The sequence below is a fragment of the Bufo gargarizans genome, chromosome 3 (genome assembly GCF_014858855.1).
Source record: "Bufo gargarizans isolate SCDJY-AF-19 chromosome 3, ASM1485885v1, whole genome shotgun sequence".
NCBI lineage: Eukaryota > Metazoa > Chordata > Amphibia > Anura > Bufonidae > Bufo > Bufo gargarizans.
In genome coordinates, this window is record NC_058082.1 from 51,612,818 (window position 1) to 51,634,472 (window position 21,655).

Consider the following 21,655-nt stretch of genomic DNA (forward strand, 5'->3'; position numbering starts at 1 on the left):
GAAATAGAAGGAGGGACTAGAACAGTTCAAGGTGCAGGGTAAAAAATATACATAAACCTCTTAGGCTTTCACATTTGTGTTGTTGTTTTTCAGTATTGAGATCCAGCAGAGGATCTCAATACCGGAAAAAAACATTTCCGATTCGTCATGCATTCTGAGTGGAAAGTGATCCATTCCATCAGCATTGTTTTGTGACTGGACACAAAACCGCTGCAAGCTGCGGTTTTGTGTCCGGTCATAAAAACGGTAAAAAATGGATCCATCATTGAAACAATGTAATATCAGCAAAGAAGGGCTGGCACTAAAACCTATAGATCTCATAAAGGAAACAGGTTCTTGGCAATAACCAAAGACAAATACCTTTCCCAACTGGTTCAGAATCCGACTAGAGGGACGGCCATACTGGACTTAGTACTTACCAATAGACCGGACAGAGCAACAGATGTGCAGTTTGGGGAACACCCTGGAAATAGTGACCATAAAATAATAACTTTCCAATTATCATTCAAAAGAGTGTTTCTTCAGGGAGGCACAAAAACACCAAACTTCCAAAAAGCACAATTTGACCAGCGAAGAGAGGCCATTAGCCTCACTAATTGGGACAATGTTCTCAGGAATAGGAAAGCAGCCACAGAATGGGATACTGTATTTTTAAAGGCATCCTAAACACTAATTGTGAAAGGTACATACTGTATGGAAATAAAAGGGTGAGGAACAAGAAAAAAACATTGTGGATAAATAGAAATGTAAAGGGAGCAATGAATGACAAAAATAAAGCATTTAAATCACTAAAACAGGAAGGTAATTGAAAAGGTAGGATTGAAAAACCATATAAGGAAAAATAGAATATGTAAAAGACAGATAAAATCAGCCAAGCTGGAGACAGAGAGACTCATTAAAAGTAACCCTAAAATGTTCTTCAATTATATAAATGGGAAAAAGTTAAAACCGGAAATTGTTGGCCTTTTACAGAGTGATGAGGGAGGAGTTGTAGTGAGCAATGTGGAGAAAGTGAACTGTCAGATGAAATGCAGAGGGTCAAAGTAAACTCCCCATTAAAAGTGGCCTGCATGACCCAGAAAGAAGTGCAGCGGTGTCTTAAAAAGATTAAAATTGACAAATCACCAGGTCCAGAGGGCATGCACTAAGAGAATTAAGTAATGTCATAGACAGACCCTTATATTTGATATTTCAGGTCTCTATATTGACACTGAGAATTCCACAGGATTGCAAATGTGGTGCCAATATTCAAAAAGGGGTCAAAAACAGAGCTCGGAAACTTTAGGTCAATAAGTCTAACATCTGTCATGGGTAAACTGTTCGAGGGTTTTCTAAGCAATGCTATCCTGGAATACCTCAATGAAAATAAGCATTTAACGCTGTATCAGCATGGTTTTATGAGGGATCGGTCATGTCAAACTAATCTGTTTGTATGAGGAGGTAAGTTTTAGACTTGACCAGGGTGAGTCAATCAATGTCATATATCCTGACTTCTCTAAGGCATTTGACACTGTACCACATAAAAGTTTAGTATAGAAAATGAGAATGCTTGGACTGGGAGAAAATGTCTGTATGTGAGTAACTAACTGGCTCAGTGATAGAAAACAGAAGGTGGTTATTAATAGTACACACTCAGATTGGGTCACTGTCACGAGTGGGGTACCACTGGGGTCAGTATTGGGCCCTATTCTCTTCAATATATTTATTAATGATCTTGTAGAAGGCTTGCACAGTAAAATATACATTTTTGCAGATTACATTAAACTTTACTACTCAGTTTAGAAGAAATACGACTGAGGGGAGATCTAATAACTATGTATAAATATATCAGGGGTCAGTACAGAGATCTTTCCCATCATCTATTTATCCCCAGGACTGTGACGAGGGGACATCCTCTGCGTGTGGAGGAAAGAAGGTTTGTACACAAACATAGAAGAGGATTCTTTACTTTAAGAGCAGTGAGACTCTGGAACTCTCTGAGGAGGTGGTGATGGTGAGTTCACTAAAAGAGTTCAAGAGGGGCCTGGATGTATTTCTGGAGTGTAATAATATTAAAGGTTCTAGTTCCTAGATTTCTGGAGAAGGGTCATGGATTGCCTGATTGGAGTCGGGAAGGAATTTTTTTTCCCCTAAAATGAGGAAAAATTTTTCTACCTGGATCAACTTGCAGGATAACAGGCTGAACTGGATGAACGGAGGTCTTTTTTCAGCCTTAAAAACTAAGGGGGTCATTTATCATACTGGTGCAAAGTAGAACTGGCTTAGTTGCCCATAGTAACCAATCAGACTCCAACTTTAATTTTCCAAAGGAGCTGTCCAAAATGAAAGATGGAATCTGATTTGTTGCTATGGGCAACTAAACCAGTTCTACTTTACCCCATAAGTTACTATGTTACTATATAATATATGAGTTTCACTTTTCGAATTGAATTACTGAAATAAATGAACTTTTCAATGATATTCTAAATTATTAAAGGGCTTCTGTCAGCCCACTAAACCGTTTTTTTTTTGTTTTTGTTTACTAATAATCCCTATACTGCGAGCTCCCTATACATAAGGTAAATAATCATTTTGGTTCAGTAGAATTTGATAAAAAGCTATTTTTAAAATATGTAAATTACCTTGCTACCAGCAAGTAGGGCAGCTACTTGCTGGTAGCAGCCGCATCCTCCGATCCTAATGACGCCCCCTCCGCATTGTGATTGACAGGGCCAGGGAACGGAATCGTTCTCTGCTGGCCCTGCCTGTTTGCATTCAAAATCCGGCGCCTGCGCCGCGGCCGCTCCATCCTCAATATGCCTGCTCGATGATGTCACATCTACACCCGGCGCAGGCGTATTGAGGATGGAGCGGCCGAGCGAGCGGCCGCCTCTCAGTGCGCCTGCGCACATTGAAGATAGGTACGGCCGCGGCGCAGGCGCTGGATTTTGATTGCAAACAGGCAGGGCCAGCAGAGAACGATTCCGTTCCCTGGCCCTGTCAATCACAATGTGGAGGGGGCGTCATTAGGATCGGAGGATGCGGCTGCTACCAGCAAGTAGCCGCCCTACTTGCTGGTAGCAAGGTAATTTACATATTTTAAAAATAGCTTTTTATCAAATTCTACTGAACCAAATTGATTATTTAACTTATGTATAGGGAGCTCGCAGTATAGGGATTATTAGTAAACAAAAAAAAAAACGGTTTAGTGGGCTGACAGAAGCCCTTTAACTACATTGTAGTTGACCTAAAAATGAAGATGTCATTGTATCTGCACCCAAAAATCACATACCCGCATTAACCACTACTTACTGCACAAGTTGTATATCTTGTAGTGGTCTTTATGCTTGGAGTCCAAAAATCGTGCAACATCCTTTAAAAAACAAATAATAAATTCAGACTTAGGCTACTTTCACATTAGCGGCAGGGGACTTCGGCAGGTTGTTTCGGTGGGTGAACAGCCTGTCAGATCCATCCTGCCGCTAGTTCACGTGTGCCCCCGGACTGCCGCTCCGTCCCCATTGACTATAATAAGGGCGGGGGCGGAGTCCCGGCGGTTGCACGGCAGCGCACGGCGAGAGGCACCCGGACTAAAAGTAGTGCATGCAGTAGTGACTGCAGAAACAGGTATATGCCACCCTGTCAGACATTGAAGAGGAGGGCAGGTGGTGGGTTCCCCACATGAATACAGTGGACCCATATCTATGAGTTTATTGAACTCTTTATTAGGGCATTTTAGCCTTAGGGAACCAAGGGCCTATAGGGATTTTTGTTCTATTTGGGCTAATAGTAAAATAACCCTGTCCATATAAAATGCGGTCATCACATGCGGCAGCATATAACAGATCAGCTTAAGGCTGAGTTTACATCAGCGTTTAGCCTTTCCGTTCTGCTCCGTTATAGGAGCAGGAGAATGGAAAGGACGTATTCGCCACATAACTGAGCCGAACTGAGCCTAAAGGGCCCCATAGACTATAACAGGGTCCGTTAGGTTTCCTCCCAGAGGAAGATTTTTGAAGCGGAGACAAAAGTCCTGCATGCACGATATAGTCTATGGGGCCCTTTAGGCTCCATTCGGCTCAGTTATGTGCTCACTGAGTCCGTCCTTTCCATTCTCCTGCTCCTATAACGTAGCAGAAGAATGGAAGGGCTGAACGCTGATGTGAACTTGGCTTTGCTTAGCTTCACTAAATCTATATTTGGCACTTGAGTTTTGGGAAACCATCAAAGTTCTGTTTGTTTTGTCCTGATGCTTGTTCCTTGAGGACTTAAGAAACAGTGAATTAAAATAGTCCCTAGTAAAGACATACCTTTATAGGATTCCGATAAAAAGACTGTTTTCCAGATGATGGAAATGACATCGCAATTATCCGGTCTATGAAAATCATAGAAAATACACAATAGTTTTAAACAAACCCAAGACAACATAGCATTGGACAAGTATGATATAATTTCTTCCAGAGATGGTTTGTCTAGCTTTATGCTCTTGATAAAGTGTTAGGGGCTCATGTATGAACACATATACACCACTCTTAGGCCTATATCTGTCGCAGAAATCTGCAACTTTTTCCCTTTTCCGCCGCTTACACCAGATCTAAAAAAAGGGAGCCTGGAGTAGGCGGGGAAGGGGAAAGGTCGGCAGGCCTGTCTCATTTATCATTTTCTACACCTGTTTTATTTAGGCGTAGAAGCTGGTCTGAATCTACACCTGCAAAAATGCTGGCATAGATTTAGACCAGTGTAAAGTCCGCCTAAGTTATGTTGAGGCTGGCACTGGAGGGACGAAGACTGGCATCTAAATTTCATGTCTTCATAAATGTTCCCCTTAATGTACTGGATATTGAAATTTTCTTTCCAAAGCATCTTTGTCCAGTTTCACTGGTTCATAATGGATGGTGGTCAGATAAGATGTTAATTTCTATCATAATAAAAGGTACAATCAGTCAAGGTCCGACTTTAGGTACCTCTGCCGACCAGCTGTTTAAGGAAGCTGCGGCGCTCACCGGAGCTCCAGTCTGTGCCACAGCCTCCTTGCAGCTTACCAAGAGCTGCCCATTTGACAGAGGTTGTCCTTGTTATCGCAGGACAGCCCTATTCAATTGAATGGGACTAAGCTGCACCAATAAGCATGACATCATATTGCCTAAAAAGAGGCCTAAGCAGTCAAGAAGTACAGTGACGTCTTCAAACAGCTGATTGGTGGGGGAGCAGGGTGTCAGACCCCCCACTGATCTGATATTGAAATCCACAAGGGAATGTCATAAGAAAATTATTTTTTACTGAAATCAAATTTTTATATTAAGCATACTTTTAAGAACTTTTGTTTATTTTGTTTATGATATACCGATCATTAACTTATCATCCAATGAGCTTCATAATGGGCTGACACTTGCTGTTTTATAGTTTGAAGTCTTCTCATTATCAACACAGCAGGTAATGAAAGGTAATCGGTTTCTTATAAAGCTGCAAGTAGTTACCACAGGATGTGGTACTAATATTAGGTAATGGTGACAGTTCACTTCCTCCCTGCACAATGACCTCCGCACAGGTCACAGAACATGCTCACAACACTCTTCTATAAAAGTCAATGAGTCATCTCCAGACTAGAGGTTCCTACGGCAAGTAATTGCTCTAAATCCTATCTTTGAATGTTGCTAAAACATGGCAGCCTCAATGTTTATCAGTATCTGGTTTATGTCATAAAATTAATAATAGGTGATACTTTCCTTTTAAGCCCTAGATTTTAGAGGACAATATATTTTTCGGGTTTCTGTGAAGTATAATTATTGACCAATTACCATAATGATTATTTCTAGATGGACAAACACTGACTTATCAAGGAGTATGGTGCTATTCATAAGCAGGTTGAATTAATGTGTTTTTATACCTATTATAGATATTCATAATACTGCCTGGTCTATATCTTGTGATACCCACCAGTGACATAAGTGAGGTCCAGGTCAAATCCATCCTTCTGATATCTTCTTTTGTTTTCAGAAACCTTCAAAATAACAAATGATACTTGTAAAATGCATAAATTCTCCTCCTGCCCATCCCTGACCTGGATGATATTAGTGCAGGTCAGCAGGATGCATCTCCAGCTGGGCATCTGCCACTATTGACAGGAGTCTCTCAGGCTCATTTTCCAACAAGTTCACACTTTTCAGAGCATCATTATTGATGTCCAATGACATTGGTCTTGAGGACATTATCATTTAAATTTTATCACTTGAATATTATTATTTATTCAAAAGTGGCATTAATTCCATGGTGCTGTACATCTAAGAGGGGATATACATATATATCCGTAATATAAAACAACATAGGTTCCATGAGCATGAACGTATTAAAAAAAACTGGTTCAGAGGGGGTGAGGACCCTGCTGGCGAGGTCACAATCTACAAGGGAAAGACATAGTAGGTGAGGGTAAAGGCTGCTCATCTGGCGGTGTGGAGGCAGCATGCTCATTGTAGGTGGTAGGCTTTCCTGAAGAAGAAGGTTTTCAGGTTGCTTTTGAAGGTTTGGATGATGTGGAGAGTCTGATCTGTTGGGGTAATCAGTTCCATATTATGGGAAAGGCACGTGAGAAATCCTGTAGATGACTGTGTGAGAAATAGACAAGATGAAAACAGGGAAACAGGAAAACAGAGGAGGTGTTGTGAGGACCTGAGATTATGTGTGGGAATGTCTCAGGACAGTAGGTCAGAGGTATAAGGAGGGAATAGATTGTGGACGACCTTATATGTTGTCGTTAGTATTTTGAACTGAATTCTCTGGACAATGGGGAGCCAGTGAAGAGACTGACAGAGGGAAGAGGTAGAGGAGAAATGAGGGAAGAGATGGATTAACCTGGCAGCAGAGTTTAGACTAGATTGGAGGGGTATGAGAGTGCTAGATGGGAAGCCACAGAGGAGGATGTTTGCAGTAGTCCATGTGGGAGATGACAAGGGCATGCACTAGCATTTTAGTTGACCAAATATGAGAGATGTTCTTGAGCTGAAGGGAGCAGAAGGCGGTAAGGGTTTGTATGTGTGATTTGAAGGACAGGGCAGAATCAATTGTTATCCTAGTGTATCGAACATGTGAGACTAGAGAAAGCGTTGTGCTGATAATTGTAATGGGTAGGTCTGGTAGGGGGGCTGAGTGACATGGGGGAAAGATGATGAATTCTGTTTTCTCCATGTTGAGTTTTAACAAGCAGGACAAGAATAAAGATATACTGTAGTTGACAGACATGCTTGGTTTCTGGATACCAGCGAAGTGACATCTCGGCCAGAGAGGTAGATTTGAATATCCCATCAGCATAGACAAACCACAACCACTCATAAAGAAAGAATAAGGTGTAGTCCAACACAGAACATTTGAAATACAGTATTTGGTCCTTCAGATAACATCTAACGCTAACGTTTATTTGCATGCAAGGCCTCCAGCAAAAACGAGTTGCACATCATTAGGAAATAATTATTGATTTGATTAATAGTAGGGCTGGGCCTATAAACGAAAAAAAAAAAGAAAGAAACCAACAATCAGCCTGATTAACCGACGGCACTTTGCCTATGTCAGTTTATTCAGTTGGGTTTTGTGACATATATAGTCTATCTCTGATTGGACGTTCTGTAAAAGTTCATTCAGAGATTGCAGCTGCACACTAATCGTGCAGCTGTTGAGCGGGGGTCCGCTGTCAGCGACAGAAGGTCACCCCATAAATAGGGAAGGGACCGTTCCCCTGTATCCCTACCTTCTAGATCGCTGTATACACAGTGCTGAATGACCGCTTGTAATTCCTGTCCCGCCGAGACCTCGATCAGCCCTGCACTGAGGCTAGTACAGCTTCTCTGGGGGCTGTGTTCCCCCTGTAACTGGGGCTACTTTGTCAGCCCTAGTTACAGGAGAAATCATTAGTAAAAAAAAAGAAAGTGAAGTTAAGTGTCTGTCAGAGGTCTTGTATGACCTTATGGGGGCACAAAGTGTAAAATAAAAAATAAACAAATAAACATAACAGTATTTTATAAAAATAGACATATTTGGTATCATCGCGTCTGTAACAGCCAGCTCTATAAAATGTTTAGTCACCTTACCTCCCAAAAAACATAGGGGGTCATTTATTAATCTGAAATACGTCTAAATAAGGCATAGTTCAGGCACAGATGGCGGAACAACGGTTAGAGCGAATTTACCCCGCTAACGCCAGGTCTAAAATTGTGGGCATGACATGGGCATGGAAGGGGGTGGGCCACAAGGCCCTTCTCATTTATCATTTTCTATGCCTGTTTTAGGTGTAGAAAATGGTCTCAATGTAAGACCGCTCGGAAGCTGTCATTTAGAACTGGTGCTGCATGCGCCAAAGTCATGGAGTGGCTAGCGCTTCTTCATAACTTTGGCGGATGCACCACTAGTGCAGGGCCTTTATTAAGACTGGCATCTAAAACGCCAATCTTAATAAATGTGCCCCATAATATCAATCGATCAAAAAGTCATATGTACAAAAAAATGGTACCTCATCCTGCAAAAAACAAGCCTTCACACAAGACCATAGCCAGAAAAATGTTAAAAAAAAAATATGGCTCTAAGAAAATGGCAACACAAAAACATGACTTTTTTTCGAAAAATGCTCTTATTGAGTAAAACTATTAAAAAAAATTAACATATTTAGTATCGCCATGTCCATAATGACTGGCTCTACAAAAATATCATATGATCTATCCCATCAAGTGAACGCCATAAAAAAAAAAAAAAAATGTATGCCAAAACAGCTTTTTTTGTGATCTCACCTCTCAAAAAGTGTTCACAGAACTCAAAATATGGTCAATCTATTGGTGCCGTATAACACCCCGTGGTAAGTCACGCCCCAAGCCACCACTCTATAATCAAAATCAAGGTTGAATTTTCTGTTAATCACATTTACATTTTTGTCATTTACATTTTTGTCACAAACGATCCAGCACTAGTTAGGATTGGTTGCCACTTGTCTTAGGGTATTCTGCTATAGGTTCTGTTTATAGCAGAATACAATGGAATTTGTAGACGGAATGTAAAACGGAAGCCTTTAAGAGGCATTCCATTTTGATCCATCATAATAGAAGTCTATGGACAAGCATAACGGATCCGTCTGGTTTCCGTTACGCAGGACGGAAAACAAAGTCCTGTTGACAAATTAGGTCAGGTTCATATTACCGTTTAATTTTCTGCTCTTCTGATCCGTCAGAAGAACAGAAAAATCAAGAAAAAAAGGATCCTGTATTTAAAGCATCCGTTATACACATTTGTCATCAGTTTTAGACCTCCTGCACACGAACGTGTGGGCCCCGTTGCCGTATTGCGGTGTGCCGTTCCGTGTGCATTCCGCATCACGGATGCAGACCCATTTACTTCAATGGGTTCGCAAATCCGGAGATGCGGAATGGTGCGGAACAGAACCCTATGGGAGCACTACAGGGTGCTTCCGTGGGGTTCTCCCGTACTTACGTTCCGACAAAAAGATAGAACATGTCCTATCTTTTTGCGGAACGGCCGGATCGCGGACCCATTAAAGTGAATCCGCTGTGGCCATTATTTTAGACAGAAAAAAAAGACCTGCAGGACTATTTTTGCATTTAAACTAACAGATCTCAGGCTGAAATGGCAAAAACGGATGCCAAATGTGCATAACAGATGCTTTAAATACAGGATCCATTTTTCTGTTCTTCTGACGGATCAGAGGAAAGGAAAAATAAATGGTGACATGCTCTTGGCCTCACCCAAACTGACAACTTATAGAGTTGCACAACTGGCATCACAGACAAAGCAACAAGTGAAGGCTCCTTATACAGCAGATGTTATCAATGCTGCAAAAGTGATGGGTTTCATTAGCTGTTTTATTAGTCGGTGTAACTTTTATATGAGTAATTCATTTGATCCCAGAACAGGTGAGTAACAGATACCAAGTTAAAGTTTTAGTGACCCCCAAACTCACCATTCTACGAGTGACCTTCTCAAGCTGTTTTTTCTGAGAAGCCAGACGGAATATTCTGATCAAGATAATTATTCTCAAGGCTCGGAAGAAGTTAACCATTCTGGAAGAACAAAATATATCCGAATAGTTAAAAGATCTATATTTGTATGCATATTGTATGGTATGACTATAACTCTAGATATTACCACCCTAAGCAGCAGCAAATCAACAGTCATCCTTCTTTCTCCATTGAAAGAACAAAGGCCTAATTTCTCGATAATAGAAAACAAAGCTGCCCAAACATTAAAGTTGAGGAACATTGATTACTTCAACCATAATCAACATTTTTCATGTGGAATTTAACTGTGAAAGAACAATCAAGACATCCAATGACTTGGATTTTTTAATGCTGTGTAAATGCTGTTAAGAACAGTTCAGGCAAGATGGCCGCCCCCATAATCATGTTCATAAAACAGAAAAAAAATCTGTAATCAAAAAATCAGATTAGGAAAAAAGGATATGTGTTGCTATCTGGTTTTAACTGGCAGATAACATTTTTGGTGACACATTTTCCTAAGCTTCAATCATAAGATATCACCATTAGTGTTGATCGCGAATATTCGAATTGCGAATTTTAATCGTGAATATCGCCAATATAGTGCTATATATTCGTAATCTCGAATATTCTAGATTTTTTTTTTCATCAGTAAGCTTCCTTCCTGCTTGTGGGCCAATGAGAAGGCTGCAATGTCTTTGTCTGAGATTAGCAACATCCCTAGCAACCAATAGGAAAGCTGCCTACCCCGTACTATATAAGAACCTCCCCAGCAGCCAGTTTATGCAGTTATGAGAGAGACAGCAGTGACATTGCTGTGCTCTGTGCTTTGCTGTGTCATTACATTAGATAGTTAGATAGCTTTTATATATATATATATATATATATATATATATATATATATATATTACAGATAGTTAGTGGGAGATAGTCAGTGTAGGTTATATCCTGATATAGTGTAGCTGTATAGTGCAGTGTGATAGGTTCTGCTGTCCATACATACATGTTACAGACATAGTGCTGTGATGTCACAAGTTCACAACAATACTTGCACCAATGCGTAATATATAGTCAGACCTGCTAAAATGTGAAGTTGCACGTATTGCGCCAAAATATGCGCATCATTAATTGCCGATTAACGCAATCGCGAATATATTGGAGCACTCTATCTGCATATAAAGCTATTGTAATGTTCTGCCATGCCAACCATGTTCTCCAGTCTCAGGAAACTTCTAGCAGCTTGGAAAATGTAGCAAAAGTGACCCATGCTTGTATTGCGCATGCATTATGCAAATAATACATTGCCAATTTTCGCAATCAAGAAAATAATCGCAAATTCTCTAATTTATTACGAATATTCGTGAAATATTGCAAATTCGAATATTGCCCCTGCCGCTCATCACTAATCCCCATGTGGAAGAACAGAAACCAAATAGACAAACAGCTCATTGGGTTGATTACTTTGCCAAGAAGCCCACCATACTTGATAACATGACATGTAAGCCCACCAAAGTAAAGGTGGATTTAGACTGCCCGATTTTGGGGCAGATTATCGGAAAGAACCGTTCCTGTGAATGCTCGTTCCCGACAATCTGTCCATCTAAATGTGCCTTCGATCACCCAATAAACGAGCAAAACGCTAGTTCATCGGGTGATCCTGTGGTTCATGCAGGCACATCAGTCATAGTTTCTGGGCAGCAGATCGCGCTGTCTAAACAGCAATACCCCTCCCTTGTCCTCGGCTGTTGGCTGTAACATCATGCGGTGTAAACCCACCTTTAGCTGCATGATTCATGAATTGTTCCCTAGGCCTCTTTCTACCTATGAAGAAAGCAAGAGTGGCTTTTTGTTATCAGCTGTCCACTATGGCTTATGGTGGTGGTAGGGGTCCTAAGCTGCGGCATATGGATAGGGATTGCCGAACCTAACTAACAATTCATGAACTGGAGGCCAACAAATTTGTTTTGGCACAATAGCTCTTCTATCTAGAGCTGTGCATCCTATACCATACACAGTGCTAATTCCATCACAAGAGCTTGCAGGGAACAGCAGATCGGTGAGGGATGTTGGACCCTTACCAATCGCATATTAATGACCTATCCTGAGAATACTAAAAAGAGAAGGGAGGACAGCACGCCTAGTTTGGTGGATGATGGGTGCACGTCTCCAGGGGAGTGGTAAGCTAGCCCACATTGATTAGATGATCCACAAAGGAGAGGAAATAATGAGTGGAGACAGCGCATCCTCAAGTGAAGATTTATTCCAGATGCAACGTTTCGGCTAACAACCTTTTTCAAGCATGCTTGAAAAAGGCTCTAAGCCGAAACATTGCATCTGGAATAAATCTTCAATTAAGGACATGCTGTCTCCACCCATTTCTTATCCTTTGCCTATCCTGAGAATAGGTAATTTATATCAGGAGCCTGGAAACCCCCTTTAAGATTAAACTATCCCTTGGAAAATGAATTTATACCTTGGAATATTGGTAGCTCCACTGAAATCCGTGAAGGCATATATCAGCGTAATTATGAGAGTGACCACAACAATGGCAGCATCAAAGATGTTCAGCTTAGACCTAAAGTACTTCTGAATTCTGTGAGAAAAACATTGGGACCAACAAAAAGATGAATAAAGTAAATCAGAGCAGCACATGACATGTTCATATCAATTAAGATCTGGAGAGTGAGGAGCAGAGGACAATGTGTGACAGTCGGATACATTATCACAGTGTGCTGAGCATAATGAGGAAATACGAGGAAATGGAAAAAGTCACGGCAGGTCATCATCTAAATAATTCACAGAGATCTTTTAACACTGCACTGATGGAAAAGTGTCACTGCCTTCCCTTGAATTTTGTCTTTTTACCATTTAAAGAGAAATTCCTGGTCGTCATGATAAATACTACATATTAACATCCATGTGTCTGTATAGAAATTCATTCATTCAAACATAATTTGAATATCTTTCCCAGAAAACCAAAGGTATGCAAATTAGCTTGACTGACAAAAAGAAAAAAAGAAAAGAGGGATATCCCATCTAATGCCAGAAGAAATAAGACGTATGATTTGTAATATAGTCTTTCTAGAAACCAAGAGTAGTGTTGCTAGGAATACAATACTGCAGGCATGGCCAACCTGCGGCTCTCCAGCTATTGTAAAACTACAACTCCCACCATGCCCTGCTGTAGGCTTATAGCTGTAGACTGTCCGGGCATGAAGGGAGTTGTAGTTTTGCAATAGCTGGAGAGCCTCAGGTTGGCCATCCCTGCAATACTGCATACATGAATATTTTTTGGTCTCCCTAATGAAAAAGAGTACCCCAAAGAGAACCCCACAAGGAAAGTCAGCAAAGTAAGACAAGTTTCTCTTGAAGCATTCTGGTCCTTGTGTTCTTCTAGAAAGAGAACTAGATTGCATGATTCATTGAGACATATATAAGTTTTTGGGGATGGTGTAGTTCTCAGGTCTCACTTTCAGTTAAATGTTACTTTGGTGGTTTCTCTGGTTCATATGATGTTAAATCAAAATAATGAAATAAAACTGCCAAACGTGTTTTTTGTTTTTGCTATACAGGTGATGTATGCTCAGGTTCATAGGAAGGAGAACATTGGAGCAATATGAGCACTGCATTATTTTCACACAGCAAATTATAAAAATTCATATCCACAGGAAGATGAGCTCCGAGGTGCAAACTACTGCCATGACAGGTGCAATTCTGTGCAGAGCAATAATGCTGGAATGTTCATAAGCAGCTATAATTATTATCACAAGTAAGGCTACTTTCACACTGGCGGCAGTAGGGTCCGGCAGGCTGTTCCGGTTGGGGAACAGCCTGCCGGACCGTGCTAATGCTAGCCCACTGTGCCACCAGAAGTCCGCTCAGGCCCCATTCACTATAATGGGGGTGGGCCGGACGTCCGGCCGCAGCACGGCAAACATACCGAGAGGTGGCCAGACAAAAACTACAGCATGGGACCGGAGTGGACTTCCGGCGGCACGGTGGGCTAGCATTAGCACGGATCCGGCATGCTGTTCCCCTGCCAGAACAGCCTGCCGAACCCTGCTGCCGTCTGTGTGAAAGTAGCCTAAGAAAGTTATAACAAGCAGGTTCACACTGGCCCACAGGGGTACAAGTAAATCCCCCAGTGGGCCCCTGAGCAAGGTGGACCTCTATTCCCCTACCCCCTTCACAAGTGGTGCATAACACAGTAGACTTAATGCACTACATATAGATTGGCAACATGCAGCACCTCAACCAGCCTATGTTCATATAAAAAAAACTGGGTTGACTATTTAAGAAAACCACCCAGTTTATTATTATAGACACATTCAAGTTTAACACATAACGGTATTGCAGGCATTTGTCACGTACCCTTCCACAAAAATGTGCAGCAGAACATCCAACAGGAAGAAGAGTGAAATGGATAAGGAAATGCTAGATATGATAGTTGCTGTCTCTTTGCTTTTGTTTGTAACAGAGAGATCCACAATTACAAACACAAAATCCACAATGATAAGGACAACCCCTAATACCCTGAAATGAAAAAAAATAAAAAAAATAACACATTAGAGCTCATACCATATAACATATAAGTGGTGGTGGTGTCCTCAAATCCAGTCAATACCTTTTGTGAATGGTTCTATCATGACCTGTATTGTTGAGGCTTTTGTTGATTTTGGTGTTTTGGGGGCGAGAATAGTGCAGTCTGCGGAGCTATTCTTTCTTTCAAAAATAGATTTTGTCCTAGAGTACTCAGGGGGAGAACAGCCACAGTGGTGTATGGTACAGCCTTGTTCTTCTATCTGATGCCCCATTAAAAAAGTGAAATTGCACATGATTATGCCCATGCATTTTCCATTGCTGTTGGTAAAACGGCTGGCAGCTATTCTACTTGACTCCTTACACATGCTCTTCATACATAGGCATCTTTAATGTATGGTGGCTATACACTGTAGATACTGTATTATCTTGTAAAACTGTTGTTCAGCTGATCCACCTGTCTCCTAAATTTGAATGCTTGGATCACTCAAACGTAGGTGCTTACTGTCATACAAATAGTGTCATAAGTGGCAAGAAGACATCTCTGGTGCCACTTATCTCCTGAGAAACAAAAGATCAGACATGCCACTGAACCACATTTGCTTCCACTGTAGATGTGAAGGAAAGTCATGTTGGCCTTATACGCATTAGATTGCTGGTAGATCCTGTTAGAATGGATGCCAACAGGAGGTGGAGGGGTAGCAGTTACCCTCAAGCTTTGATGTGAGAGCCATAGGTCTCTCTGGCACATATAAAGACCGTAGTACCATGGCACATGATACTAAATCTGAATGTCAACAATTATCTAATGTACTGTATGTGGCCAGGAGAAGTCTCACAAAAGTTGGTGGCATGGAAGGCTTTCCTAGCTAGAAGAGGTCTGGCATACAAAGTGGCTTAAACTAACCTGTGGTCTGTTCAAATCAGCAAGATCAAACCTGGAGGATTTGGTACTAAACTGAATTAGTCATCGAGGGTAACCTGATTCACCACAAGTCAACACATTATAAACATCAATACTGGCAAGTTCAGTGTCCCTTTAAATCTTGTCCTCCAGTGTTGTCACGGAAAGTCCTGCTCCACCTAAGTCTACATTTCATCTGTATTGTAAACTTAAATGTTTACCTCACTGGCAAAATGTTGTCTAGTGCGGTTCCAGCTGAACATGGAATAAGGACAGACTCCTTCTTGGTATTTGCCCGCATTGAACTGCTTTTGCAGACGTCATAATATGATTTACGTTAAATGTGTAACTTAGCGTTTATAACTCAGCAAAAATCAGGCAGCAGCAAAAAAAGTAGAAGGAAAAGTGCAATAAAATTGCTAGCGGTTCATGCAGTTACAATACATGGGTTGTGTCACCTGAGACATTGGTGGTATTGCTATGATATGCCACCAATGTCAGATAGGTGCGGGTCAGTGCGCAACTCACATGTGTGTGTTCCGAAAATAGTAAGAATACAGTAGAAGTGAATGGAGAATGCACTGCGTATGCACGCCCTCTTTTCCATTCACCACTATGAGAGTTCCAGAAAAAGCCAAGCCAGCACTTGCATAGAAGAGAATGGAAGATGGCCATGTTTGCGCAGCCTGCCCTTGTTCACTTTGTGGGGACCCGTTCTAGAAAAAGGTGCAGGTTTAAAAGATGGGACCCACATCCACCTTACATCCTAGTGATATGCCACCAATGCCTGAGATAAGACAACCCTTTTAGGGTATGTTCACCCATAGCAGATATGCTTTGGATTTTCGGTCCCGATATGCGGGTGGAAAATCCTCAGCAGATTACAGTAGCCGCAAAGCAGATCAGATTCTCACATGATGTGGAACAAAATCAGCGCTTAAATTGAATTCTTTCTATGGATTTTCACCATGGTTTTCACACTGATGCATAGAGTGAAATCTTTTTTAAATGGCATCAAAATCCGCACTGATTTTATGTCCATCACATGTAAACGTACCCTGACATATAAACCTCTTATCACCAAACATGTTCATTTACAGTTCAGCTTAAATGGGTATTACACCTCCAGCAAACACATCTTATTTTATGTACATAACTCTGCGTGAGTCCTTGTTTCACTCTCAGCATCATTTTGGGTTACAAATATGTTGTTTTAGAATTGTATAATATGGAGAAACTGCAGAAATAAAAAAAACTATTTGCACCTTACTTTTCGTCTTTTACCGTAAGCCATTTTTAAGCCATTGGCCAATAGTATAAATTTATTATACAGATCATTATGATTATAGAGACACAATTTCTTTTGCATATTTTTGGTGCCTTTTAATTAATCAAATGTACATTTGCTGTAAAAGAAAAATGTCTTCATGCCATATTGCTATTTTTCCCACAATTATTTCATTTTTTAAGATGTTATTTTTTGGTCTTCTCAAGGATATTAATTTAGGCCTCATGTACACGACAGTATCTATTTTTGGGTCTGCAAACTGTGGATCTGCAAAATACGGATAATGTCCATGTGCCATCCGCATTTTGTTGCAGATCCATTGACTTTAATGGGTCCGTGAACCACATTTTGAAGACCAGAATAGGACATTTTTCCTATAATGTGCAAGCAAGGCCACCTGCTGATGGACTGCAGGGAGGTTATAACTCCTAGAAAAGAGCAGTGTATAATATGACAGAAAATGAATCCAGCCAGCAAAGGAGACAATATGGACAATCACAATACATTAGGAAGTGATTTCTGTTAACTTTCTGTACATGATAAAAGCCATTTGCTGAAGTGAGACAACCCCTTTAAACATTAGATAATCGGTACACTCACAATAGTATAGTTTGGTCGACGTTAATCTAATATGTATGGCTAGATTTTGTGAATATTCACATATGGACTGAACATCAGTTCCATTAATTTGAATGGGTGAATGGGATTGTTTTGGCAGCTAGCGATCGAATTTCTACAAGCTCCCTTTCAGATTAATGAGATGTGTGAATATACCCTTAGGGTCCTTCATGGGATTCTTGTTTTTTTGCCTATACCCTTTGACACTTACAAAGAAGAACTGCCGCCACTGTGTACTTCCTTAGGGGCTAAGCGCCATCTTCACACCTGATACCAGCTGATCTTGGTGAGGGTCCTGCATCATTGAGGGACTTCAAATCAACTTATAGTTGGGTTTCTTACATACATATATACCATATTTTTCACTTTACAAGATGCATTTCTTTGCCCCAAAAGTGGGGCCATATTTCTTATAAAGCGAATACTAGTGAGCGCTTCCATTATATAAGTGCTCATTAGTATGCATTAGGAGCAGGGATCGGGTGAATCACTGTAAGTTCTGCTGATACTCATCCTCCCTTGTCTTCTTCTCTGAGGCCGTGCTGCACTGCAGGTCCTGACCGCATACAGCGTCAGGAAGTTGTCCGCGCACTATGACCCCTCAGAGAAGACAAGGGAGTGTGACTGGAGGAGCGATCGCCGGACCCGGAAAGTGGCGGAGCAGGAGAGGTATATAAAGTTCTTTATTTTATCTTTGATCTGAGGTCTGATGGAGGTCTGGCATGGAAGTCTGATCTGAGGTCTGATAGGGGTCTGACATAGAAGTCTGATAGGGGTCTGGCATAGAAGTCTGATAGGGGTCTGGCATAGAAGTCTGATAGGGGTCTGGCATAGAAGTCTGATAGGGGTCTGGCATAGAAGTCTGATAGGGGTCTGGCATAGAAGTCTGATAGGGGTCTGGCATAGAAGTCTGATAGGGGCTAGAAGTCTGATAGGGGTCTGGCATTGAAGTCTGATCTGAGGTCTGATGGGGGTCTGGCATGGAAGTCTGATAGGGGTCTGGCATGGAAGTCTGATAGGGGTTTGGCATGGAAGTCTGATAGGGGTCTGACATGGAAGTCTGATACGGGTCTGGCATTGAAGTCTGATCTGAGGTCTGATGGGGGTCTGGCATGGAAGTCTGATCTGAGGTCTAATGGGGGTCTGACATGAAGGTCTGATGGTATGGCATGGAGGTTTGATGGGGGTCTGACATGCAGGTCTGATGGGGGTCTGAACTGAGTTCCTGATTTGGGAGTCTGATCTGAGTATTTGATATGAGGGTCTGATCTGAGGATCTGATGGAAGGTCTGATGAAAAATATTTTTTTCTTATTTTCCTCCTCAAAACCTGGGTTGTGTCTTATCATCAGGTGCGTCTTATGAAGTAAAAAAATGGTATATATAATTTTTATTCCCTTTAGATAAATTTTAGTTAAGTAAAAAAAAATCCTACCTCAATCCAAATGACATGACAATGGGAGAAATCAATTTTCTCAGCTTGCTGAAAATCAAGAGAAGGTAAAATGAAATAAAAAATATATACATCTACGATGAATGCTGTTCTATGTATAGTATATTATATCAATGTAGGGTTATGTGACCAGCAAAGAAAATATATAAGTCAAAACTTTGTATATAACTATTATTTTGACTGGGTGACTAAAATAATAGACGGTGGAGGTGCAGTAGACATCGCATATCTAGATTTTAGTAAGGCTTTTGACACTGTCCCACATAGAAGACTTATCAATAAACTGCAGTCATTGAGCATGGACTCCCATATTGTTGAGTGGATTAGGCAGTGGCTGAGTGACAGACAACAGAGGGTTGTAGTCAATGGAGAACATTCAAAACAAGGTCATGTTACCAGTGGGATTCCACAGGGATCTGTACTGGGACCAATTTTGTTTAATATCTTCTTAAGTGACATTGCAAAAGGCCTCGATGGTAAGGTTTGTCTTTTTGCTGATGACACAAAGATATGTAACAGGGTTGATGTTCCTGGAGGGAAACGCCAAATGGAAAAGGACTTAGGAAAACTAGAAGAATGGTCAGAACTCTGGCAACTGAAATTTAATGTGGATAAGTGCAAGATAATGCACCTGGGGCGTAAAAACCCAAGGGCAGAATATAGAATATTCGACACAGTCCTGACCTCAGTATCTGAGGAAAGGGATTTAGGAGTAATTATTTCAGAAGACTTAAAGGTGGGAAGACAATGTAATAAAGCAGCACGAAATGCAAGCAGAATGCTTGGATGTATAGGGAGAGGTATAAGCAGTAGAAAGAGTGAAGTGCTTATGCCGCTGTACAGATCACTAGTGAGACCTCACTTGGAGTATTGTGCGCAGTACTGGAGGCCATATCTCCAGAAGGATATAGATACTCTAGAGAGAGTTCAGAGAAGAGCTACTAAACTAGTACATGGATTGCAGGATAAAACTTACCAGGAAAGGTTAAAAGACCTTAATATGTATAGCTTGGAAGAAAGAAGAGACCGAGGGGATATGATAGAAACTTTTAAATACATAAAGGGAATCAACTCGGTAAAGGAGGAGAGCATATTTAAAAGAAGAAAAACTACCACAAGAGGACACAGTTTTAAATTAGAGGGGCAAAGGTTTAAAAGTAATATAAGGAAGTATTACTTTACTGAGAGGGTAGTGGATGCATGGAATAGCCTTCCTGCAGAAGTGGTAGCTGCAAATACAGTGAAGGAGTTTAAGCATGCATGGGATAGGCATAAGGCCATCCTTCATATAAGATAGGGCCGGGGCTATTCATAGGATTCAGATATATTGGGCAGACTAGATGGGCCAAATGGTTCTTATCTGCCGACACATTCTATGTTTCTATGTAAGTAACTTCTGACATCACAGTTTCTTTACCCTAAGGTCTTGTTCACATTTCTGTTTTTCAGGAACATATGCATTTTCTGCTGACAACACACTTACTCATTGGTTTTAATGTGTTCACACACTAGTAGTTTTTCACAGACTGTGGGTCAGTGAAAAGAAATCACAGAGACATGCATCATAATTCAGACCAAACGCGCTCATTGAAGTCTATGGGTCCATGAAAAATGGATGGCATCCATGTTTGGTCCATTTTTCAAATACTAATAGATGCTCTGGAAATTAATTTACAGGCTAGCAGCGTCCATGGAATACGTATGACAGACGGAGAGCAAACAACAGAGACACGGACCAAACGCGGATCCTTCATGGACAGAAATGAAACATGTACAGATTTTCCACTGATCTGAAATGAAGACGTGAATGTGAACAAGGCCTTACAGAATGTCCAATATTTTAAAAAATTTTCTTTTTACCATAATAGTAGGAAAAAGACAGAAAAGATAGCGGCACCTCCACCACTCAGCTGTTTTGCAGTAGCTTCAGTGCGAGAACAACATAGCTCTGCCCATTGTGCAGTGGAAGAAGCTAGTTACTGCAACGCTGCTCCCATTGAGGTGAAAGAGAGCAGTGCTGCACTAACCAGCACATCCAAGGCACAAATCATGGAAGATGGAGCTGTGTAGTTCCAGCGCTGCCTTCAAATCCTGGAGCTCCTGCAGAACAGCTGGTCAGCGGGATGTCGGACTCTGCTGATCAAGTACTGATAGCCAGTCCTGAGGGTATCTTAGCCCATGCAAAAAGACAAACATGGTTCATATTACGAGATACAATCAATTTCTTTCATATTTGCACCATTCATTCTTTGGACACTCCCGTTTTATCAAGGCTTCTGTCATTTTGTGAATATGAAATTAATCATGCTAGACACTTTTCCCCCATGGCTATCTATGACCCAGTCCATTTTGTTTTCCTATCATCTGGACCAAACAGCTTGGTCTAATAAAAACTGATGGACCATTGCTGGACACTAAAGATGCACGTTTTTCAGCAGTCCACATTTAGTTCAAACATTTGCGACTTTTGACCCATTGTGCTTCCCTTATTATTTTTTGGGCAAGAAAAATGAGAGGGGCATATCAGGATGGCCGTGGGCTCCACAGCCTGATAAGATTTACCATACGTTATGCCAGAAATTGCGTCGATTATGTTATACATCCACGCTGGGTCATATAAGGTGTAGATTTGGCTTTCTGGACACCCCGTAGATGTGCCAAATTTATTAACAGGCATGCTCCTCTTAATAAGTTAGAAGAATGTTACTCCAACGTCCGGCTCCAGTCATCCCCCCAATGTATCACCATATCTCCTTCACACACTGCTGTCTATATAAATAAACTCGGGGTAGTACTGATACCTTTACCTAGGATGCTCTGAAATGGATATGTGTCTCATCCACTCTGTCACACGTATCATTTATCAGGCTTCTGTTACACAGGACCTCT

The 21,655-nt window shown here is 41.1% G+C and overlaps 1 protein-coding gene across 5 annotated transcripts in view; it reads right to left on the bottom strand.

The window, feature by feature from the left end:
• Window positions 1–21,655, bottom strand: part of LOC122931134 (phosphatidylinositol 3,4,5-trisphosphate 3-phosphatase TPTE2-like) — a 75,271-nt gene that overhangs the window by 25,364 nt on the left and 28,252 nt on the right. For 4 of the 5 annotated variants that reach the window (XM_044285091.1, XM_044285094.1, XM_044285093.1 and 1 more), the window contains exons 4-10: window positions 18,749–18,796; window positions 14,337–14,498; window positions 12,439–12,558; window positions 9,932–10,031; window positions 5,917–5,980; window positions 4,290–4,354; window positions 3,292–3,352 (exon numbers count right to left, since the gene is read on the bottom strand). In XM_044285091.1, coding sequence (XP_044141026.1) covers window positions 3,292–3,352; window positions 4,290–4,354; window positions 5,917–5,980; window positions 9,932–10,031; window positions 12,439–12,558; window positions 14,337–14,498; window positions 18,749–18,796 — 620 coding nt within the window. The remainder of the gene's footprint in view (window positions 1–3,291; window positions 3,353–4,289; window positions 4,355–5,916; window positions 5,981–9,931; window positions 10,032–12,438; window positions 12,559–14,336; window positions 14,499–18,748; window positions 18,797–21,655) is intronic. The other variant, XM_044285095.1, reaches the window with a different exon arrangement.